This window comes from Chiloscyllium plagiosum, unplaced genomic scaffold, assembly GCF_037043375.1.
Source record: "Chiloscyllium plagiosum isolate Xiang-an unplaced genomic scaffold, Cpla_swu_hap1 HiC_scaffold_10, whole genome shotgun sequence".
In the NCBI taxonomy this organism is placed as follows: domain Eukaryota; kingdom Metazoa; phylum Chordata; class Chondrichthyes; order Orectolobiformes; family Hemiscylliidae; genus Chiloscyllium; species Chiloscyllium plagiosum.
This window is the reverse complement of record NW_028270148.1, coordinates 43,391,017-43,417,112: the sequence shown is the minus strand read 5'-3', so window position 1 is coordinate 43,417,112 and position 26,096 is coordinate 43,391,017. Positions and strand designations below refer to the sequence as shown.

At 39.6% G+C, this 26,096-nt stretch overlaps 1 protein-coding gene across 7 annotated transcripts in view; it reads right to left on the bottom strand.

Annotated features, from left to right (window-relative positions):
• LOC122552789 (transcriptional-regulating factor 1) overlaps positions 1–26,096 on the bottom strand; it is a 236,190-nt gene that overhangs the window by 86,785 nt on the left and 123,309 nt on the right. For 5 of the 7 annotated variants that reach the window (XM_043695722.2, XM_043695729.2, XM_043695725.2 and 2 more), the window contains 2 exons: positions 4,025–4,144; positions 370–2,063 (listed from right to left, as the gene is read on the bottom strand). In XM_043695722.2, the coding sequence (XP_043551657.2) occupies positions 370–1,779 (1,410 nt within the window). In that variant the 5' untranslated portion in view covers positions 1,780–2,063; positions 4,025–4,144. The remainder of the gene's footprint in view (positions 1–369; positions 2,064–4,024; positions 4,145–26,096) is intronic. The other 2 variants (XM_043695728.2, XM_043695727.2) reach the window with 2 other exon arrangements.

The following is a 26,096-nucleotide window of genomic DNA, read 5'->3' as shown; positions in this document are numbered from 1 at the left end:
ATTTTTAAGGTAAGAGAAAGATTTGAAAAAGACATGAGGGGAAATTTTCTTCAGCAGACAGTGGTTCGTTGTGAAATGGATTTCCAGAAGAAGTAGTGGGTGCAGGTATGGTTATATTGTTTAAAAAACATTTAGATAAATACATGAATAAGTGGTTGGAGTGATTTGGGCCAAGCGCAGGCAAGTGGGACTATTTAGTTTGGGATTATGGTCAGCATGAACCGGTTGGACGAAGGGTCTGTTTCCGTGCCGAATGATTTTATGACTCTGTACCCGACTACATATTCAGAACAATTTACAGGTTAGTGAAATAAATCAGCAAACTTTTTCAGACAAAATTTTAATTCAAGTCCCATCTGGGAATTTTACCTGAGACCAAGTATAATTATGAGATTGCTGCTGAGATACCTTGACTGAATGAGGAATATTAGATGGTGCTATGAGAGGTCTTTGGGGTACCACAAGACCCCCAGGATGAACCATTTTATTTAGTTCCTTCCTTGTCACTTCCTCTGCACCTTCTGAAGCAGGGATGCTTGTATGATGGGCAAGAGAAGCCTGAATTCTACTTTCTGCACAAAATGGTTTCTGTTGCATAGCTTCTTCTTGTTGCTGATGCAATTGATTTTGCTGGTACATTCGCCTATAGTGCGGCTGATCTTGGTAGAAATACTGAGAGGGTGCAGCCATCTGTATATGCTGAGATGGGTGGGATTGTTCTTGAGAGTACTGACGCGGCTGCTGCATGGTCTTGTGATTTTGGTCTCCATGATATGGTGGTGGTGGCTGCATCTGTGGCTGCATGGGTTGCTGCAACTGACACAGAATCTGCTGCGATTGACAGAATGGAACTGAATGCATGTGGCATTGCTGCTGCTGCTGCACTGAACTGTGTTGTTGTGATTGCTGATGTACAAAATATTGTTGTTGTGGGAGTTGCTGAATCTGCTGAGACAACACTTGTTGAGCCTGCAGCTGTTGAACATGCGATTGCTGGTGTTGCAACAACGGCTGGTGTTGAGGCATTTGCGGCAATTGCTGGTATTCAAAATACATCTGCTGTTGCTGCTGCTGCTGATACTGGATAGCTTGTAACTGCTGCTTTGATTGTGCAACTGGAAACCCACAATGCATTTGCTGTGTTAAGGAATGTTGGAATCTCTGCATTGGATGAACAGCAGCTTGTTGTTCAGCTGGAGGTTTTTGGGACAGCAGTTGCCGAAGTGTGCTGTCACGCGCATTCTCAACCATGGCAGTCTGACTTGGTTGGCTCGATGCTACATTATTAGCCTGTTGCATTCGGAGGTTCTGATTTGAAAAAACCTGCGTGAAGGAGTCCAACTTGTGCAAGACATCACTCGTCAACTTCTGAGAGGTGGTGTCATTGGCTGAAGATGAATACACATAAGAATATCCATCTGGAGCATCAGTCTGAGCATTGGACGTCCATATCATAGAGGAATTATTAATGTCATTCTGCATTTGCACATGATTGCCAGCATTAGAATGAGGCCAATTGTTTGGATGAGATGGCTCTATCCTAAGGCTTTTCGTAACAACTGGCATCGTTCCTGCTACTGCAGCTTCCCTTGAACGTGGGGGAAAATGTGGAGAAGGTGGAGAAGTCTGAGATGTATCCATGCCTGTAGATCCATAGCTATGATTCATATTACCACTCATGTTGGTCAGAGGGCTGGACTGTGGCTGTTGTGGATAATACAAATTTTCTGTGTTGTTCACAGCATGATTTGTCTTGTACAAGGGTTGGTCTCCCATCATTTGTTCTTAAGGCAATTCAATCTTTAAACCACAATATAACTTCCAGGCCCGTAACAAAACTTAGAAATAGCAAAAAGAAGTTTTGAATCCACAAGTCCCTGAGCAAGTTTTTCTTTAAGCCACAGTGGATTTCAAATTTTTAGTACAATTTTCCTTCTATTTCAAGTGGTCAATGCAGGATCTTGTCCTCGAGTCAAAATGAATCTTGATTGAAGCATCATATCTTGGTAAAAATTTCCACGACACATCTCAAAGTTGCCCAATTAAGTAAACCATCAATATACCTGTAATATGAATGAAATAAAGGTCAGGAGGTGACATCAAGCTTAACTTGTAACATTTTTCTATTCATTAAGGCAAAGATCGTTCATGCTATTGAGTGGTGGCAGTCAACGTTTTTCAGATACCCAGATCAGGTACAGCATAGCCAGAAGCAGAGTCGAACTACGTCTACTTTATTCCAATAATACACCTCAGCCCAAGTTTTCTAACAGCATCTGTACAGCACTCATGAGACATGCTTACTATTTCCAATATCAGTTATTATATGGTGATTGCTAATTTGTACAAATGTTATGATTATCAGACCTTACACAATATCAACTAGTGTGAGACTTGCTAAACCATTTGTTTAAGTCATTCTAAACAGCACACTGTGAGCACTTGCATTTCATTGACCAGATCAGTTTGCACCTAAATCTCAGAGGTGAAATACTGGCACCTAGCCACCTGGCCCACATGGTGCACTTGCAAATGTTAGGTACTTCAACAAATCTCTATGAATAAACTGATGGTATACTGCAGTCAAATCCAGCCAAACCTTTATGAACTGAATGTTTTTGAGACAATCATAGATTCTGTTAGCGCACTGCTTTAAATTATTACAATTTATTACAGTTTATTTCAGTTTAAATTATTTAAACAATTGCTGAAAGAAACAATGGTTTCAGTTTGCAGTAGAAATAGCGACCAGGCTATCAACACACCACTGTTGTAGAATAAATTGGATATCAATTTCTAGTTTCTACATATTCATAATTAAATCTCTGAAATCGGTAAGTTGCAGACACTCCCTGACAAACTTCACTGCACTGATCCCTCACCAAGAAACTAGACACAAAGAAATGCGATGGCATGAAACTTCAGCTCAAACGTCACAGATGCCATCATGTGGGCCAGGGAAAATAAAAAGTCATTAGTAAAGTGCTATAAAATCTCCCTGAAAATAAACTTTTAAGATTGCACAACCTCTCCTGACAGTTAAATTGTTATTGGAGATTTCCTTAAAACAAATTTTCTTGACTTCTTCTTTCTGTACCTATTCTTTCTCTTGTATTTCACTTTCGGTACATAATTCGGCATTGAATCAACAATGTTAATTAGTAATTCCTATGTGAGACAGTGAGTATATCAGGAAGAATGGTTCAATCTGATTGGTTAACAACAAAGCTTTTGTACATGTCCCTGAATGCCTCTGGAGGGCACCACACTGTTTCCAATTTCAAACAACTGCAACATCCAGGGTAAAAGCGCATAGAGCGCTTGCGAACACATATAAAAACAGCTTGCACCATTCATTTACAATAAAGAGCACAAAAAATAGTGACTGACCACCTGCTGTTCTAGTAAAAAATATTAACTGCGCTAGATCACAGAACAAGAGTCAGGGTTTTGTGACATCACTGAAATGCAGACTAAGGTTCTGAGGCAGTTCAGTAGCCTTCTTCATCAAGGGAAATAACAGCTAGCCAAGTCCGATTCAGCCAGAAATCTAACAATGAGAAAAGCCCATTGAACACACCAGAAACTCTCTACAATCTATTATATTAACGTACTCAGCATTAGCTCATCTCTCCTCCTATATGATCTCAACAGCTTCAACTAGATGAATGATTACAGCGCAGGAATTAACAAAGTATAATAGCAAGCTCAACCTGCTCATCCCTTTGTTTTATTTATATTAAATTAAATTTTACAAAACTTAAAATGGACAACTATATGGTTACAGTTTACCTTGAACAGATTTCAAGATTCAAAAAAGAAATCTGCAGTACTTAAAACACAATGAGTACAACATAATGGTAAAAATGAATATAGCAAGATGGAAAAATTGCCATGTATACAATCCTGTTCTTAGTCTGCTAAGATAGTGAAAGTCATTTTTTTAAATAAAGTATTTATTTTCATGAATATAAACAAATCTTTGTAGAATGCGTCATCCAGTGATACCATGCAAATTACTTACTAACTGGAGTGACTTTCATGCCCCACTCGGCTGGCAAAGATGATGAAAAGCAGATGGATGTTCTTCAGTACCGCGGGGATGCTGCTTGGCATTTACCTCACATTTAAGAGCTATCATTGCCTGTAATAAAATTCACAGAGCTTGTTTACTTTCCTGGTCTGCCATTATGTTACATACAAAAATGTTCCAAACGCTAGATCAGTTGCTAGCAAAGGTACATGGATAATAAACAACATGAAAATCTTTTAAATGGTCAAGTCAGCATTTCAGAACATGTTACAGTGGTTAAAATTAAATGAATAGCTCAGACAATAACAGGCAGCAATAATGTACATTTACTTTTAGCTTCACCATACCATAACACCTGCTTTGGACAATTTTTGGACAAATAATTTGCATATGGACAATCCACTGAGAAGTGAAGATATTAATTGGATAATAATAATGCCTCTTGTCTGAAGACAAAATTTACAAAAACTTCCTAATTACCTTCAGCAGAGGTTCAGTATTCGATTATTCAAAGACAGCACTGGGATGTTATTTATAGACATCATAACTAGGATTGTTTCATTTCTTAGTTTATCAAAACTCCAATCACTGTGACAGAAACTTTCGATACGATCAACTGTGTGACTTTATAAATTCTCATTTAGTGTACATGTCTGCATGCCAATACACACAAAATAGGGAAAGAATGACTTACAAACAATTAAACTTCCATGTTACACCAGACAAATCTTTCTTTGCAGTACAAACAATATTACACTGATTCAGCAGCATGAAGGTTGTTGACAATTCGGTGACGTAAAAAGTGAGTGAACATAAAATACTAAGAGTTGACCAATTTGCATGAACGTGAATTATTTTCATTAAGAACCAGGTCCACAAAAACTGAATTGCCCAACTGAATTTGCATATTCACGTATATACAATATTGGGTGCACATATTCGTATATCAAACTGCCAAAGACACAAACTGTGATTCTTACAACCACTGGATTTGCAATTAGTCATGCAGTGTGTACAGTACTATCTTTGGTGCTGAAATTCACCAAAGATCCTTCAACAGCACGTTCGAAACCCACTCCCATCCAGTAGGATAAAGGCAACATGTACTTGGGAAAACCACCGTCTACAAGTTCCCTTCCAAGCCACGCATGATCCTGACATGGAAATATATTGTCATTCCTTCACTGCTGCTGGGTCAAAATCCTGGAATTCCCATTTAATAGCATTGATCCTTTACACCACTTGCCCAAACTTGAATGTGACCACTTGCTTTGGACCTTGGAATGTGACAAAGTCCTACACAGGCCATGGGTGTTGTATAAGGACCTGAAAGGGTTAATGCTATGCTTTGTCTTTAGTATCACTATGATGATGTCATTATGGGCTTGGAGGTTGTCGAGAACAGCTTCAGATCTCTAAGGAAGAACTGATGCAATGGGAATTTGGCTTCAAGAGGGGCAAGAATAGCAACTCAACATTTCTAGACAGACACATTTCAGCTAGGAGAAAAGGTTAAAAAGGTGGGGATGGAGCAGTATTGGTTAAAAGAATAAATTATAGCTGTGAAGAGGGATTATACACATACTGTATTGAACCATCCAATCATGTTGTATGGATTGACAACAGCAACAAAAAAAAAGGTCAGCACATCCAACAAGACTAACATTATCTACAAGATACCCTGCAAAGACTGTGAAAAAATACCACATAGAAGAAACAGGAAGCAAACTGACCACATGTGTACACGAACATCATCTCACCACTGCCAGACACGACCAGTCCTCTCTCATTTCCAACCACACAGACAACGAAAGGCACAAATTCAACTGGGACAATGTAACCATATTGGCACAGGCTAAACAGGGACATGGGAGAGAATTCCTTAAAGCCTGGCACTCCAACCGGAATTCAATAATCAGCAAACCCCAAATACAAACCACTCAGATACAGAATCGGAAGTACCAAAAAAACAGAGACACATAAATACCAGGTGGAAGAGACCACCAACAGTATATCAAGGACACATTGACGATGTCACCTAGTGAGGCGGCGAAACGTCTGCAGCAAAATCACACCAGCTCAGCAAACGAATCTACGACCTCATCCACAATGTGAGCTACAAACCTTCGCAAAAACTCTAAAATATGGATATCAAAAGTGAGAGAAAATAAGAGAAACGCAGTTTGATAGCACCAGCTTGGATCACAATTCAATGAGTTGTTTTTTTTAAACTTGTTTTCATTTAATTTTTGAAGGTTTTTTTTACTGCTAATAAAACATTGTTTTCACAACGCTCTCTTTCATTCACTGGTGACAATCAGTCTGTACACTCTCTTGAAACGTGTTTTATTCCTCCTTCAAAAGGGGATTTGCAAAGAACAGCAAGTGGAAGACATCCAGATATGACTCCTTTCTGGGACTTCATCAGAGTGGGGAGACAGAATACGACAGCAAGAACTAGAGCGCGAGCATGCGAGAGAGACTTTTGATGCTTTCTCTTTGCAGGCTAGCAAAGATTGGTTCTCTGCTGCACTGCTCTTGTGCATTTCCAGACAAGCCTTCAGCACCTAGACTGGAACCAATCACAACATGGTTGTCAGGCAACCGTCCCTTGGTTCATAATCCATTGGCCCGTGCTGTCTGTTTTTTTGTTCTCATCGTTCCAAAGGAAAACAACATTGCATACAATTCTCTGTTGGCTCCAATGAACATAATATTTAAATCAGCAGGCCATCTCTTTGCACAGTCTCCTTGGTTTAAAACAGGGTCTTCCGCTTTTATTCCACAGTCCAAAATAAAGATGATGTGGCCCCAACAATAAATAGCCTCCTATCACTAGGTGGCAGTAATTGACCATCCTGCTATCAAAGGCAAACTCACAGTATCATACCTCATATGTCCACCACCTTTTTTGCCATTTACTCTCTCTTCCTTTTGCTCAAAAAGATTTCCAATTACAGTCCACAACCCTTGGTTAAAGGTATATATCTGACAATTCCAACGCACTCCTGGCTGACCTCCCACATCACACCTTCTGTAAGATCGAGGTCATCTAAAACTCTGCTGTCTGTTGACCTACAATTCTCGCACTCTGGTGATCTTCACAGACTCCCATTAAGCAATATCCCAATTCAATTTTCCTTTCTTGTTTTCAAATCCTTCAATGGGCTCCCTATCTCTGGAGTATCGCCTCACCCCACAACTCGCCAAGATATCAGTGTTCCTCTAATCTTGGCTTCTTGTGCATTTCCAGACCATGCCTTCAGTTGTTTAGGCCCAAGCTCTGGAACCGCCTCCTTAAACCTCTCCAGTTTTCTCAAGTCTTCTAAGATGTTAAAAATCTACCTCTTCAATCAAGTTTTTGCAACTTGCCTTGATATTATCTTCCATATTTTAGCATCCAGTTTTGCCTTACTATACTCCTATAACTAAACTAGGATATTTTATTATGTTGAAGGCACTTAATAAAAGCAATTTTTCAAAAACTTAGTCAGAAAATTTCAGAAACCTGATGAGATCAAACTAGAATAGGCCCAAACCATGCAACTCTCCAACAACCACATCCCATATGCTTCTTTGGCCTTGTTATTTATACTTGTGTTAATTTCTGTGCCTACTCTGAAGTCCTCCATTATGGATCTGTTTGAACACCCAATTCTCTAGTATAGGAAAGAGAAAGACAACTTAGTGGCATAATGTAAAGACAATCTCTCCCTCAATTTCAGCAAAACGAAGGAGTTGCCATCAAATTCAGGAAGCTGAGTAGAGGTCACGCCCCTGTCCCTATCAATGATGGTCGGTGAGAATTTCAAGTTCTGAGAAGTAAATACACCAACAATCTGTCCTGGTCCATCCACAACGACACTCCAGTCAAGAAAGCACAGCAATTTCTCTATTTCCTCAGAAGGCTAAGGAAATTTGGCATGTCCACAACAACTCTCACCAATTTTTATGGATACACCACAGAAGGCATCCTATCCAAATTCATCACAGCTTGATATGGCAACTGCTCTGCCCATGACCACAAGAAATTGGAGAATTTCAAATGCAACCCAGTCCATCATGAAACCAGCCTTTTCTTCCTTTGACTCCATCTACACTTACCAATGCCTCAGGGATGCAGCCAATGTAATCAAAGATCCCGCCCACCCGACAGAAGATACAAAAGTTTAAAAATACATAGCAACAAGATTGTCCACTGTTACAAGACCTATGAACACACCTTTTCCCGAAGAAGGGCTTATGCTCGAAACATCGATTCTCCTGCTCCTCGGATGCTGCCTGGCCTGCTGTGTTTTTCCACCACCACATTTTTCAACTTATGAACACACCTCTCAGATATTAAAGTTGATCTTTCTCTGCACCTTCTTTGTAGCTGTAACACGATATTCTGCATTCTGTTCTATTACCCTGATGTACTTATGTAGGTATCATTTGTCTGGCTAGCACGTAATCAATACTTTTTACTGTACCTTGGTATATTTGACAACAATAAATCAAATCAACCTATTCTGCTCTGCTTTTTTTCCAAAGAAATGAGATTTCACAATCCTCATCTTTGAGGGCCTCCACCACCATGACTATTCTCTTATTTTGGACTCCCAGGCAAACTCTCAATGCCTGCTTGCTTTTTAAAAATTTTCAATTCCACTTCTACTCTCATTTCTTCCTCCACTTCTTGAATAGATTTCCAACTACACCACTTGTATTACAGTAGCTTTTTGTACCTTTGATGACTCTCATAAAAAAGGTTTTCTGTACTCGAATCAAATACCTATGTTACATTTGTGTCCTGCTCTTCGCATCTTTACTGATGAATACAAATACATTCCACATAACAGTGCTGATACTTCAAAGTCCTCATGAGCCAAGTATTCTACTGACATGGACCATGACGCCTGTCTATGGAAAATAAGCCTTTTATTTACAATTTGCAATACCTTAGGATTCATTACAGCAAAATTTTCTCAAGGTTTATTTCCTAATTTCAACAGCTTCTATCTCTTCTTGCTTTCTGTTCTTCATAACTCCCAATCCTCTACTCCTCGTATATCCCTGTTTCACTCCCCTCAACCCCTCTCATCATTTTTCTTACTACCCCATTGCTCTTACAAATTTGTCGTACTGAAGAGACTTGGAGATTCAGGTGCATAAATCTTTAAAATACCACAAACAGGTGTAGAAAATAACAAGGCTAATGGACTACTTGCCTTTATATATAGAGAACTGGAACATTACTAAGCAGAAGTTATGTTGCAGTGGGTTGGACCCCATTTGGAGTACTGAGAGTAGATATGGGAAGCACACCTTCGGAAGGATATATCAACCTTGCGGGGTTTCTAAAAGTGTACCTGGACTTCAGGGGTTAATTTGTGAGGAGAGATTATATAAATTAGGCCTCTGTTCTCCATTATGTCATCCGCAAATTTGATCTGATCAAAGTCTTTAGGGTATTAATAGGAAAAGACAGGGAAAATAGAGATAAACTATTTCCACTGGTTGGAGATTCTAGAACTAGGGGTAATCATCTAAGAATTAGAGCCAATCATTCAGGAGAAATGTTAGAACATAGAACATTACAGCACAGTACAGGCCCTCAATGTTGCGCCGATCTGTGGAACCAATCTGAAGCCCATCTAACCTACACTATTCCATTCTCATCCATATGGCTATCCAATGACCACTTAAATGCCCTAAATGTCAGCAGGTCTACTATTATTACAGGCAGTGCATTCCACACCCCTACAACTCTCTGAGTAAAGAAACTACCTCTGACATCTGTCCTATATCTATCACCCCTCAATTTAAAGCTATGTCCCCTTCATGCTAGCCATCGCCATCCAAGGAAAAACCAACACACCATATGGCCTCTTAGCAACCTTATCTACCTGGGTGACAAGAATCTATATACCTGGACACCGAGATCTCTCTGCTCATCTACACTACCAAGAATCTTACCATTAGCCCAGTGCTCTGTTACTCCTTCCAAAGTGAATCCCTCACACTTTTCTGCATTAAACTCTATTTTCTGCCTCTCAGCCCAGTTCCACAGCTTATCTATGTCTTTCTGTAACCTACAATATCCTTTGTCACAATCCACAACTCTACTGACCTTAGTGTCATCCGCAAATTTACTAACCCATCCTTCTATGCCCTCATCCAGGTCATTTATAAAATTGACAAACAGTGGACATGAAACAGATTCTTGCTGTACCCCACTAGTAACTGAACTCCAGGATGAATATTTCCCATCAACCACCTTCTGACTTTTTTCAGCTAGCCAATTTCTGATCCAAACTGCTAAATCACCCTCCATCCCATGCCTCCGTATTTTGTGCAATAGCCTACAGTGGGGAACCTTATCAAACATCTTACTGAAATCCATATACACCACATCAATCGCTTTATCCTCATCCAACTGATTGGTTACCTTCTCAAGGGGTGGTAGATGTTTGGAACTCCCTTCCACAAATGGTATTTGATGCTAGATTATTTCAAATATGAGTGTTAAACTTTTGTTTAGCAAAGATATTAAAGGATACAGGCCAAAGCCAAATATGTGGAGTTAGGCCACAGATCAGCCATGTTGTCACTGAATATTGAAGCAGGCTCAAGGGACTGAATGGCCTATTCCTATTTCTATGCTCCTATTACATCCAACAAAGTACAAATTTAGGACATGAAAAATAGACAAATAAACAGCTTACATATGCAGATGTTCATGATATTCCTGTCTCAAATTGTGACACTCACTACTGAGACACTTGGAGAAATACAGCATCCATTTGTACACAGGAAGCATCCACAAATGATTCAATTCTAAGCATCCAATTCAGTGATAAATATTGGCCAGGGCTTAGGGAAATTCCTCTGTTCTTCTTAAAGTAGTTCCGTGGGATTTTTTTCACATCTAGTGAGGTTGAAAGTAAACTCAGTTGTCCCTCAGACCTTGGACTGTGACGTCACTTTATTTTTTGTTTACGTAAAAGCACATACAGTCAGTTCTGATGTAACGTGATATTTCCGATAGTGTGCAATCTTGCATTCAAAGAAAATGGCACAATAACTAATGAGATCGGAATCGCGTTATTGCCAATACAGTAAGGAAAGTTTGCGTTCTACAAATAACATTCGGCATTCTTCAATAGTGTTAAAGCCAATTCATGTTGGAGAAACATGTGTTCTAGCAGAAGTAACTGTATTCCAACAAAATAAGTTAACATTATAGTCAATGTTCTTCAACAAACAGTAGTAACATTTAATGTTTCTGAAAGATGTTTAAAAAGATTTCAAATTTTCAGACCTCTCTTCAATGATTTGATGCTGCAATTCCTTCCTTCTCAGCTTCCCCTCACCAGTTCTTTCCGTTGCTTTTCTTTCCCTTGCCTTCTATTATTCCTACCCTTCTAGATGACTGTTCAAACTCTCGAAGACCAGTACCCATCTGAACTTACAAGAACCGATCGAACATCCAAAATTAACTCCCCAGGACCGAGAGGACAGTCACTCTGCCACTGCTGCAGACCCTGCCAAAATATCAGAGGAACAGAATAGACCCCAATTCATCAATGATGGAACAGTCACTCAAGTTGCGATCACCATGGCCACAAGAAATGGACCAGACCACCTGCTCAACAGCTCCCCGCAACCTCTCTCCACCACCGCAGCCATAGGAAGAAGAGAACATGAATCTGATTCAAAATTTAAAGGAAGAAAAGTAAAATTAAAACAGAAAGGATGCGGTCGGTCATTCAAGTGGTAGCGGACAAATGGGAGCCGAAAAACCACCTACCCTGTCACCTCCGCCATCTTGAAGATCACTTCATCAACAGTATACTCTGGATGCAATTTAAGCTTGTGCTCAAACATCCGCCCCTCACCTCCATCCAAGGCCCCAAAGGATCTTTTCACATCTCGATGTATTCTCCTCTACATCGGGGAAATGCAATGCCAAGTCATGAAGCATTTCAGAGAACATCTCTGGGGCACACACCAAACAACCCACCGCCCTGTGGCCCACCAATCAACTCCCTCTTCCACTCCACCAAGGACATACAAGTCCTGGGCCGCCTCCATTGCCAAATACAAGCCATCCGAAGCCTGGAGGAAGAACGCCTCATCTTCTGCCTTGGCACCCTTCAAACACATGGCATGAACATAGACTTCACTCATTTCCAAATCTCCCCTCCCCCCACAGTATCTTTCATTTAACCCTCCAAATCGGCACTGCCCTCTGACCTAAGCGTCTTCCTTCCCACCTATCCAATCCACCCTCCCCACGGACCTAACAGAATCAGCCCCCACCTGCATCTGCCTTCCCAGCCACCAACTCCCCCAGCCCCACCCAAACCCTCCTAATCATCTCTCAGCCCCCTTCCCCCTCCACATTCCTGACAAAGGGTTTATGCCCGAAATGTCGACTCTCCTGTTTCTCGGATGCTGTCTGACCTGCTGAGGTTTTCCAGGGCCACACTTTGACTCTGCACTATTACTTTACTTGGGTTAAATTGAAAATTGAGGACAAGATGGGATACCAATATTCAAAACTGAGAGGATGGCAATGGCTCAAACCTGTCACAGAAATCCTCAACATCAACAAGCTGCAACAATCTGGCATACAGCATTATGAGAAACATTTTTTTTATATAGTCCGTAAATCAAAACATGTCATTTTTATTTTATAATTCATTAGTCAGACAATTGGTAGAATGGAGAAAACAATTTGGCACAGATTTTGTGGTAGTATTAATGTTGAAATTGTCAGCATTTACTGTTAGTATTGCTCTTACATTCTCAGCAATGTCTGGTATCCATACACATACAGCCCATGCTTTGATCTGAAGCTCTCCAGAATACAATCATCAGCAAACATGAAATAATTTGTCCTCTTATGCAATTAGTATCGCTGCAAATATCTATGAGAAAGCAATTCTTGCTAAATAAAGTGTAAAACGGCTTGAACAGTGAACTAAGTTCACAATTATTGCTGAGAATTTCATGGTCTTTGAAAATCAAATTGAGTTTGTGAAATGTGAATATTTTCATTTCAGATAAAATCCACAATTTGGAATTTTTTTTCCATAAAGTCTGGACAACTTCAGCTTCTCTTAATCTGCACGTTTAATTAATCATCTCTAAAATTTAGTGAAAGTGTATACATGTTGGCGTATTTTACTTCCTGATTTGTTATGAGAATACTTTAAAGTTGTCATTTATTTATAGAGCCACAGAGTCATAGAGATGTACAGCACGGAAACAGACCCTGCGGTCCAAATCGTCCATACCGACCAGATATCCCAACCCAATCTAGTCCCACCTGCCAGCACCCGGCCTACATCCTTCCAAACCCTTCCTATTCATACACCCATCCAGATGTCTTTTAAATGTTGTAATTGTACCAGCCTCCACCACTCCTCTGGCAGCTCATTCCATACACATACCACCCTCTGCATAAAAAGTTGTCCCTTAGGTCTCTTTTATATATTGTCCTTAAGGTCTCTTCTATATCTTCCCCCTTTCACCCTAAAACAATGCCCTCTAGTTCTGTACTCCCCCACCCCAGGGAAAAAACTTTGCCTATTTATCCTATCCATGCCCCTCATTTTATAAACCTCTATAAGGTCACCCCTCAGCCTCCGACGCTCCAGGGAAAACAGCCTCAGCTTTTTCAACCTCTCACTGTAGCTCAAATCTTCCAACCCTGGCTGTAAATCTTTTCTGAACCCTTTCAAGTTTCACAACATCTTTCTGATAGGAAGGAGACCAGAACTGCACGCAATATTCCAACAGTGGCCTAGCATGACCTCCCAACTCCTGTACTCAATATTCTGATCACTAAAAGAAAGCATACCAAACGCCACCTTCACTATCCTATCAACCTGCAACTCCACTTTCAAGGAGCTATGAACCTGCACTCCAAGGTCACTTTGCTCAGCAACACTCCTGAGGACCTTACCATTAAGTGTATAAGTCCTGCTAAGATTTGCTTTCCCAAAATGGAGCACCTCACATTTATCTAAATTAAACTCCATCTGCCACTCCTCAACCCATTTGCCCATCTGGTCAAGATCTTGTTGTAATCTTCTTCACTGTCCACGACATCTCTAATTTTGGTGTCATCTGCAAACTTAATAACAATACCTCTTATGCCCACATCCAATGACAGCATAATTGTTGCCCTTTGTCTCGAGATCTTTCTAACTTCATGCTAGATTCAAAGTAATGTCGGGAAAGGGAAATCCATAACACACTGATCACTTGAATTTGTGGGCAATGTTATTTAAGGTCAGTGGTGTGCATCATCATTTTGACAGTGAATGCTAAATCTAGATGTTTATCTTAACATCTTATGTTCAGTCAACACAAAAGTACCACGCATCACATAGAGGGTTGAGTATTGAGTCCTTTTTTGTCTCTTTACCCCGAAACATTGTCAAATAATGCCAAGAATCTACTAATATAGATAATGCTCATCACACAATAGTCAGTTCACAGTTGGAGAGAGAAGAAATGCATGCGCATTCTGGGTTTGGATCCAAACATTGAACAGCCAATTCAGAAAAAGTATGCACACCCAAAATATTAACTTGCTTCCTTATCCCATATTTAGAAATTAATCTAAATAATCCTAACTTTCTTTGGCTTCAGATTTACAGTATTGCCAGTAATTAGCACATTATTTGTTGCTAATGATGACCTGTACCCAGCTAGGAAGTGAATGATGAAAGTCTAGTTTGATTTTTCCTTATTATTTATATGCTTCAGATGCAATTAAATTTGAATTTAAATTTTGGTTAAAGAAATTGCTCAATTAATGAATTACCTTCAAGCTTCAGATTAGTGACCCTATATGGAAACTATATGCCCATAAATCACCAGAAGCAGACAATTCTGTAGCTAACCTCCACATCATACCTAGAATGCATAACATTCAAAGGACATTTGTTACTCAGATCACTTTTGACATCCTCGTGAGTCATTGGTAATGTTTAGCCAAGTCAATGAAAATACACATACAAAAACATTGCCGAACAACTTACTAAATGCCAGTCTAAAGTTACAATTCAAGCACTCTCTGACTTCTCCCCAATTTAACCCACGGAAAATAAAATTAGGATTCTTCAATTATTTCACTCGAAATTAGCTTTATTCTGTGAATGGAAATACCCAGAGCAAAATGATCGCCTCCCCATTTGTTGAATTTAAGTTGTCTGTCCACCACGTAATCTGCAGATGGTCACTCCTGGGTTGGTGCAACGTGTTTTGTACCCCACTACTTCAAACTCATTTGTAACAAAGATTTCGTGGTGCAGATTGGATGTGCAGGAGCCTAGTTCTCTTATCTGTTTAGCATGAACCAATCTCACCATGGTAGTTCAAAACATGCCATTCAATTATAGAGTCAGAGATGTACAGCACGGACACAGATCCTTCGGTCCAACTTGTCCATGCCGACCAGATATCCCAACCCAATCTAGCCCCACCTGCCAGCACTTGGCCCATATCCCTCCAAACCCTTCCTATTCATAGACACATCCAAATGCCTTTTAAATGTTGCAACTGTGCAAGCCTCCAGCACTTCCTCTGGCAGCTCATTCCATCCACTTAACACCCTCTGCATGAAAAAGATGCCCGTTAGGTCCCTTTTATATCTTTCCCCTCTTATCCTAAACCTATGCCCTCGAGTTCTGGACTCCCCCAACCCCAGGGAAATGACTTTTTCTATTTATCCAACCCATGCCCCTCATGATTTTATAAACATCAATTGATGGGGGTTTGTCACACGCAACTTCCCTTGTTTCACACACCTTGATCCAAAGGATGTCTGCTGATGGATCTTGTTCCATATGGAGGAACGAGATAGTAGGTGGGCAGGAAGTCAATCAAACGGATCATTATGGAATGAGAAACTGAGGTACAGCACAGATCGCTTGAATCAGTGAGAGATTTCACCAGTTGATGAATGTGTGGGGAGAGTGATGTATGAGAGGACAGGAAGCAAGGGAAGGGCTGGTGAGTGTAGCAGCTATGATGTGCATTGTTGCATTCAAGTGAATCTTAAAAAAATGCGCTACGTTATGCCCTGTCACTGACAGGTTAATTATTGAACTGAAAGAATGGCTCAGTTCACATACTGAGTGGCAACTGTTGAATTATCGACTACATTGAGAAACATTTGGATGGAAAGAGGATGAACAATGCTAAAAAGGAGTCACATCATCAAAGCTTTTCACTTTGAACTGATCAGGATCAGGAGAAGAGGGTGCTGACTGGTTGGGCCATCATTAGATTGAGGGTGCAGCAAGAACAGTTAACAATTGATCTTAGTTCACAGAATAAATTCCAAACACGCACCAGAAATTGACAGTCCCCATGACTTCTCCTTTTTCCAATGTAAATGATGCAATGGCTGTATATATTCCTTTTGCCTACACAAAGCAAGGGCCTACAAAGGGCCATGGTACTATTTCAACAGAGTCAGGAGGTCCAGGTTCAAGTCCCACCTGCACTGCAAGTATCTTATAATAGGTCTGAACAAACGGTTTTTTTTTTGTCAACCATTTTATTCCACAAGTTGTCCAAAATGCCTCAGATTACCTTGATTGTAGAAGGTACCTCATTTGTAGATGAAGCTGTGTTAAGTTGTTAATTTGCAGATAACCTATATGGGTGGCCTTCTCCACCAAGAGGACTCTACCATTGAGCGATAAAGATTTCGGCCTTCCACACAGATGAGAAATGAGAATTTCAGTGCAGGTGTATTGCCAGGTACTTCGACTGTACTCCTGATGTGCGCTTGACCATACACATCCCATTGATCATTTGTTTTGGGGAGAATACTGATCATTCTCAATCAACCCCTGCGTGCAAGCCTCAAACAATTGTCAACAACATTAGCTGTAATTCAACAATTGGACAGAATTTATTAAATAATCCAGGCTAAGAATTAAAGCTCATCTATTTTGCTCAGAGTGTATTACATGTGCACTTGCTAGAAACTCTTCATATTAACACACAGGATCCTGCTTTACATAGGTGAAAGAAATTCATACATAATTGCACTTTTTTTTGTGGGAAAATAGGGATCATGGAGACTTCCAAACTTTGCTTTGTTTTCATGGCCACAGTTTGACTCATTATGGGGAGGGGATGACCTAGTTGTATGATCACTAGACTATTAAACCAGAGATCCAAGTAGTGCTCTGGTGACCCAGGTTCAAATCCGAGCATGGTTGATGATGGAATTTGAATTTAATAAAAATCTGGAATTAGGAGGATAGTGATGGCCATGAAATCTTGACCAGTTGTCAGGAAAAAAATTCCAATCTGGTTTAGGGAAGGTTCATGTCCTTTAGGGAAGAAATTTCAGTCCCTATCTGGTCTGGCTTACATGCAACTCCAAATCAAGTGCAATGTGGCTGTCTTTGAACTGCCCTCCAGGTAATAATTGCTGGCCTGGCCATATCCCGCAAATACCAAAGAGTCTGTTTGGTTTGAGAACAATGTTCCCATTGCATCTCCAGGTCAATGAAGACCCAACCAATCGGCACTGACTTCTCATGCTAGACAACAGTATCCCTTTATAGCCCCAAATCAATTTCTTGCATCTTTGTCCTAATAACTGCAACTCAAAAGGCTGAGACATTTTGTTTCCTTTTAGCAATGTTTAAATTCTATACAATTAATAATGGTTTGAGAAAGGAAAAAAATTATGAAAAACAACTCAGAGTTTTAAGCTCTTGGTAAAGAATCAACTAATATTAAAAGACTGCACATTCAATGAACATATCATACAACACATTTGATATCTGAAAGAAAATCATGTCGGAAAGTTGGAAGAAACACTGACCATGCAAGGACCATAAGAGAAGCATTAAATTGTAATCTAACAGAATGGTGCAATTTCAATGAAGTGCACACGAAGGGGGAGTAAAGAATGAGAACGATAAAACTGAAGAGAATGGTGATAAGAGTGAAAATAAGGGCAGAAAGCCAGATAATAGCAAATAAAAACTGAAACTATCCAATGACACAGAGCAGCCTTATGGAATTAGCAACTTCTGTAGAATATAACTATTAACGTATTGTAGGTTATACACAAGCACTTAGTAACTTGAAAATATTTTTGCCTCTTCTCCCATGACAGAACAATGCTTCTAATACCTAAATGGCAAACAACAAACATGCACCTTACAATATAACAAAGGATGCAATTTGGAGGATGAGGAACAAAATGGTAGTGTTAAAATTATGTAGAAGCAAAGAGATCTGAGTATTCTTACACATGCAAACTAAGAAGGTGACAAAACTAGCTGACAAAAGCTGTAAAACAGTTTATAAATGCAACAATCCAAGTAGAAGCAGAGAGTAGAAAAGCAAAAAGAAATTCTATACAACCCCTATATAATGCAATAAGCCACAACTGGACTTCACACTTCAGCAAGGAGGGAAGCGCAATAAAGATTTGGCTGACAGATTCCTGGGATGGCAGGACTAACATAATAAGAGACACTGGATCAGTTAGGACCAAATCCACTGGAGTTCAGAAGAATGAGGTGGGAATCTCATAGAAACCTATAAAATTCTAACAGGACTTGACAAGATAAACACAGGAAAGACATTCCTTGATGACAAGACTCCAGGAAGCTCGAAGTAACAGAGTAATTATGGGTCACTAGTCCACAGATCACTGAAGGTGACAGGACAGCTTAATAGGATAGTTAGGGCAGCATATGGGACATGTGCCTTTCATTAGTTGTGGCACAGATCATAAGAGCAGGGAGGTTATGTTGGAGCTGTACAAAACTTAGGTTAGGCCATAGCTGGAGTACTCTGTGCAGTTCTGGTTATCACACAATAGGAAGCACATGATTGCACATGAGGGAGTGTAGAGGAGATTCATCAGCATATTGCCTTAGTTGGAGCATTTTAACAATGAAGAGGGGCTAGATCGGTTCAGGTTTATTTTCTGAGAGTGGAATAGGCTGAGAGGGGACCTGATTGAGATCTAGAAGATTATACAGATGAAGACCATGGACTGGATGGATAAAAAACAGCTGTTCCACCTCGCTGACGGGTCGAGAATAAGGGATCATAATTTTAAGGTGAAAGGCAGGACGTTTAGAGACATTGTGAGGAAAAATGTTTTTACCCTGAGTGGTGGGAATCTGGAATGCACTGACCAAGAGAGAAGGTGAGGTGTTCTAAAGTACATGGGTATGTCACAACATTCAAGGCTAAAGGCTAAAATCATGAGGGCAAAGATAAGATGAATAGCAAAGGTCTTTTCCCTTGGGTGGTGAGGTTCATAACTAGGGGGCATATTTTTAAAATGAGAGGAGAAAGAATCTGAGAGGCAACTTCTTCCTCACAGAGGGTAGTTTGTACGTGGAATAAACTGCCAGAGGAAGAAATGGTAGATGCAGGTACAGTTACATTTAAAACATATTTGGATAAGTACATGAATAGCAAAAGGTTTAGAAGGATATGGGCCAACCGCAGGCAAGTGGGACAATTTTAGTTGGGAAAACTTGGTTGGCATGGACAAGTTGGACCAAAGGGTCTGTTTCCATGCTGTTTGATTCTATGACTACTGCTGAAAAATGGAAATAGTGTAGCTTTGGAAAAAAATTTGTCAGTGTAGAGTCAATGGGGCAAAGGGCCCCTTTCTGTTCTAAAATGATTCTATGACTGGAGAGTCTAGAACCAGGGGTTATAGTCTAAGGATATGGGGTAGGTGATGTAGGGCTGAGGTGAACAGAAATTTCTTCATCCAGACAGTGGTGAGCTTTTGGAATTCTCTGAAACAAAGTGGGAAAGCCTTAACATGGAATGTTTCCAAGAAGGAGATAAAGTTTTTGGGGCTAAAGGGGTCAACAATAGGACACTAAGTTGGATGATCAGCCAAGATTATATTCAATGGCAGAGCTGACTCAAAGGCCCAATGGCATACTCCCGCTACTTTTGTCTATATTTCTCAGAAGACTAACAAGGCGTGAAGAGGAAACTTTCCTAAGGATAAGAGACTTGCATTATCTGTATCGTTAACTTTGTTATCTGGGAAGAGCATGGCAATAATCAATCTGCACCACTCCACAAATGTGAAAATACCCAGTTTAACTAACAAGATGATTCATTTGCCTTACTGACTACTATTCAGGACAAAAGCTATTCAGAATTCCTTTAAACTCCTGACTTGCATCTTGTACTTAATGGTGAGGCTTTGGGGAGTCAGGAGGTGAGTTACTCACTGCAAGATTCCTTGCCTAATATTACCTGGGTCCAGTGACAATACTTCCAGTCCATTGCCTCCAATGGACAAAGATACATTTAAATAGCCAATGTCATCTTTTAAAATAGCCATAACATTTGTTCTTTTACTTCTGTAACATTTGCTTACTCAAAACGTACACTTGGGTTAAAATCAAACTGCGGATGATGGAGAAACTCAGCAAGTCTCGCAGCATCTGTAGAAAAGGAAAAACAGTCTGTGTTTCAAGTCTAATCTGAAGAAGAGTCCTATTGGACTGGACACATTAACTTTGCGTCTCTCTCCACAAGTATTGCCAGACCTGCTGAGCTGCTGCAGCATTTTTTAATGACAAACACCTGAAACTTGGCAAAGAAACACAATGTCATGTGTATTTCTAAGCTATGGACAGCTCAGCCAGGACAGTACAATGGGTCATAACAGGACTCTTCATCCCTGGACAACATAAGTCAGTGTGGGTGGGAAGACAGAAAAGAGGTAGAGGTTGGCAAAGGAAGAAGTGGAATCTTTTAGAACTTTGCTTCTAATCATTGTCCAATGCCCAATGCTGAAAAAGTGCTTATTTGATTTTAGCAGCAGAAAACAGGTCAAAGATTGCCTTGATTGTTGTGACATACAGTATCTATTCCTACTCTAATGCCTTTATGGCGGCTTGAAATGAGTCATCTGAGGCTCACTGAACATTTGAAATTCAGTCCCAGCCAGAGCTTTTCCAGTTTTAAAACACAAGAGGCCTTCAAATGCTTTTTCATGCATTTATGCAGATGGAAGGCAGTGTTAGAGAGCAGAAGTCCAAATTTTGATAAAGCTGGGGACAAAAATTAGCAAGTCATCAAATTCAAGATTTTAAGACTGAGAATCAACCACCAAATGCATCATGGCCATTCAATCTATTACTCACATCTTACTCTCAAATTACAGAAATTACATGTAAAACATAATTTAAGCAATTTTTCTTAAAATATGGAATGACAGTGTAGGAAAAACTCAAACTACAATTCTTTAAGAATGATCAGTCAGTTAAACTTTGCCTGCACTTCCATATCACAATGTGCTACACTCTGTGGATTGAACTTGTGTAGAACTCGTTTGTATGTTATTTGGCAATAACATTCCATGGGCCCAATTGCTGCAATCAGTACAGAAAGGAGCATGTTGTAATCAGTTTCCAAGCTGCAAATCCATCTTTTATGGAAAAGACAAAAGATTAATTCAGGCCAGGAACAGGCCAGGAACTCATTATTGATCAGGTCAATGGGATGAATTTTGAACTATTTTAAGAGATGGTATCTTTTGACTCCAACAAATCCATCGAATGCACAATTGAATGCGCAGACAGATGAGGAACTGTAACTGAACCAGGGTCAATCATTTTGTGGAGCAAAACAGTCAGTATTATCAGGAGAGGAGGAAAAGGAGAAATAGCAGAAAGCTAGTAAACAAAATTGTTATTTTAAATACATAATTGAATAATTAATGAAAATCTGAACACTCTATATACTATGGCTGCAAAGAAAGAAATCAGATGTGTGAAAAGTGCTCAACATGTGAGCAAAATTATAGGTCAGGAATAAAACATTACTATGGCAACATGGAAATAAATTGGGATGAGTGACAGGAAACAGAAAGCAGTGGTGAATGAAGGCTTTTCAGACTGGAGGAAGGTGTAAATTCACATGAGCCAGTGCTGGGAACGTTGCTCTTCCTGATACATATTAAAAGACCTAGATCTTGGCATGCAGGGCACAACTTGGAAATTTGTGAATATGTCAAACTTGACAATACTGCAATCTGGTGAGGAGTGCGGAACTTCACAAAGACACATTTTGGCAGGAAGAACATGGAAAGATAATGAAACATTGGTTTGACTTGACCTGGACTATTGTGTTCACTTTAGGAAAGACCTTAGGAGTGTACAAAACATTCGCAAGAGTTGTTACAGGATGTGGAATTTCCATTTTGATGACAAATTGTGACTATTCCTTAGAGTAGAGGAGGTTGGTAGGAGATTTGAGGGAGATAATCAAAATCCTCAAGAGTCTGAACAGAGGAGATAGAAAAGTCTGTTCCTGCTCATAGCCAAGATCACGAACACATATTTAGTGTAATTCATACAAGAAACAATGAAGGAAGGAGAAACAGCTTTTTATGAGTCTGCAAATGGTTACGACCTAGAATGCACTAACTGAGACTAACTGTGTTGGTTCAATAGGGGCATTCAAGAGGGAAATGGATTATTATCAGCAAAGATAGAACATGCAAAGTTACAGGGAGAGGTTGGAGGGAAATGGAACAGTGCACGTTGCTCATTTACAGAATCAGTGCACACATGACAGAAACCTCGATGATTCTTTTTAGACAGTAAATCTAACATCACAAAAATGTGTTTTCTTGATTAACAATTTCAAATGCAATACCTGAAACCCAGTTGTTAAAGCTTGCAGAAGGCACAAGTCTCCCTGGCCTGGACTCTCAAAATTAATAGTAGTAATTTTAGAATAATGCATATAAGGTGTGCCCACATCCATGAAAATGGATTCAGTTAAATACTCATTACCATTAGTAGAAAGAAAACAATTGCAGAAAGCTGATAAAAGGAATAATGCATCGAGGGGCTAATTAGAAAACAAATATTAAAACACTGGCTCGAAAAAGCTTTGAGAAATTAAGCAAGCATGCAGAGCGCTGGACATATACAAGTCTTTTTTTATATCGTAACAAAGGCTTTTTAATGCAAATTTGGAAGCGGACTCTGCAGCAGCAGGAAATATGAGAGTTAAAACATGTTTGAAATTAACAAGTAATTTAGGAATGGAGATCATTTTTAAAGCACTTTTGTTGAAAGTTGGCAAGCAACTCACTAGTAAAGATCTAAGCGCAACATAAATTTCATTTGTTGCCTGCTTCTACAGAAGCAACGGGAAGGGAGGAGCTGTTTCTGCCAAAAGTACGTCAGCACACAAACTTATATTTAGCACAAGATTTTATCAAACTGTCCAACAGATGGACTCCACTTCTCTTTTGGCAGCTGGGTAGCAAGTAACTGCTTTTTGCTGTAGTTATATAAAGTAAGATGACAAACCCCACAGAAGTTCCCTGAAATCTTTCTTGAACAGTCCTAGGGAAAGACTAGGCACCCACGGTGTCCAAACACAAAGCCAATTTAAGCAGATATTTCTGGAACAGCTATCACCTTTCATAATGTATAAACCAGTGAACTAAAACAAATAGAGCTCAAGTGCCAAATCTATGATTATTGTCAGCACAGAATGACAGTGCTGTGGATAGTGGACGTCTGAACAAAATGCTGGAAATGCTCAGCAAATTTGACAGCATATAAGGAGACAGAATCGGAATTGATGTTTCAAGCCAGTGACACTTGATCAGGAACAGAGACAAACCAGAAATCTCAACACAGAGCCACAATATGCTGTTAAAAAAACAGGACAAATGATGTTTGTGTTACTTATGCATAAATGTCATATTAACTTGAGGTGAAGGCAGGTGCATGGTTACCACAGAAATCCACAAATTGATGTGAAAGATGTGCCACTTCAGTCATTAGTTAGGCAAAATTACATCCTGTTGTCTGCCTTATCATTCAAAAATGCATTGAGTAGCATAAAGTTACTGTATGTGCGTGCTCAATAAGTTTACAAAGAATTACTCCATTAAATACGTAATTTAACCTAACTATTGTAAACTAGTGCTTAGGTTCTGAGACTTCTGCTCTACTTTAACTCGTCAATGTAACTAGTATTATTTTTCCCTCATGTATCTATTATAGTTAACCAGTAAAAGTCTCAGATTCAATTTGTCCACTCAATGTACTGTATGTAAATGAAGGTGCGTAACTGTTCTATGGTTAAAATTCCACTGAAAAAAATCAATCACCAACTTGAACCATAAACTGAGAACATAATTACTCAAATATCATGAAGATCAACAAACTTTAATTTCTGAAATTTACTTTTGTGCATGGGAAGCTCATTCTTAAGATTTGGTTGTGGGAAGGTTTAAAATGTCAAATTAGAATTTACAATATTTTGGCTTTTACACTGTCCCTTTTTTGTTCTTCAATTCAATCCTTCCTCCCCTTGATTTCACCTTCTGCATTTGATTTAGCATTGAATGCATCAACATTGAATAATGCTTCTCCCTCAGTACTTTCCACAATCCTTTGATCGGTTTGGTTAAGGTGGTACACAGTAAATTTAAGTGCTAGATTCCCTGTTTCCCTCATTGTGGTAACGATCAGCCTGGATGTTCAGCCACTTACAAGTGCTAACAACCTAAATACGTATCATCATGTCAAAGACAAAGTGCTGATGGAGCACCATCAGCAAATTATGGCCCCAAGATTCTCAATGCTGTCTATTGTGTCGCCATCCATTTTAATTCAAGGGTCAACCCATTAATGAGCAATCAGAAGATCCAGGTTTGCTTACCCAAGAAACCAACAACAACTTGTTCTAAAACCAAAGAATATCCTAAAAGTCATCAAGCAAATCGCCAAAATGAGCATTAATAATCATTTGGTCATAAAGAACTTGAGTATTACTGAATAAGAGCCTACAGTTACAAGCGATATTAGATATGCATCATCAGCAAATTTAAGTAGGGCCGCAGATATTTATTCATGTACAAGCTTGACACTGAACTAAGGTACAAAGCCATGCTGCAGGATAATGGCTATCCTGATCAGGTAATTTCTTGTTCTACATCGTGCAAACTCTTTGAAGGCCCTAAGGCCGTCACTCATGGTCACGAAAGGTGACCAAGTTACCTCAGAATTGGGTAAGGTACCTCAAACATTTGAGCAAAAAATGAAGTTTTAGTCCATTACTATGCAGTTGCAAAATAAATAGTGTTCACCACCATAAGGATACTGCAGTCAAGTCAAAAACTATGTTCTGCCCATCATAGGACTGAGTGATATAGTTAATGAATTTCAGTGCAGGTGTAATGCAAGATATGAAGGTTTCAAGATTGTCAGATCACACAAAACATCATAATAACATATGAAGGAGTAACATATTCAGATTTTAAGCCTGCCTCACCATTCCATAAGATTGAGGTTGTTCTGCTCTAGACCTCAACTCCTTTTTGTTACCAGATGCTCATCACCCCAACGTCTCAATGTTTCAAAGGTCTACCCACCTCCTCCTTAAATACATGCAGGATCTAGCCTCAAAAACTCTATTGGGTAAAGAATTCCTGACATACACCACGCAATGAAAGAAAACATTCCTTCCTATTAGCTTTAATAGAGTGTCCCTTCAACAATGAGGATTCAACATCTTGTCAACATCTATCCTGTAAAGCTCCCTCAGAATCTTCAACAAGATCACCTCTTATTTTCCTAAGCTCTAACGAGTACAGGCCTAACCTGTTCAGCTGCTTTTAACAAGTCAACCTCTTCATCGCAACAAACAGCCAATTGAATCTCTGGTGAACTATCTTCAACTGCCTTTTGATTATATAAGACACTGGTGAGGCCACAACTGGAGTACAACATTCCAGGAAGCGGGTAATTGCTCTAGAAGAAATGCGGAGATCTAATTTAAGTTTGTTGTCACACTTGCAATGTAGGGCATTTGTGGGCAGTAGAAGTTGCAATGTATTAATACACAGGGCCTTGTTCATTAAAAGCTAAAGTAATACGTGTAATGCACTGTGCCTTTTTCAACTCAACAAAATAGTTAACAGCTATTTGCTTGTTCATTTCTGGGGGCAATGTCCAAATCAATCAGGTTAACCTGTCTGGTTTGAAGTCTAAGTAAGGCCAGGTAT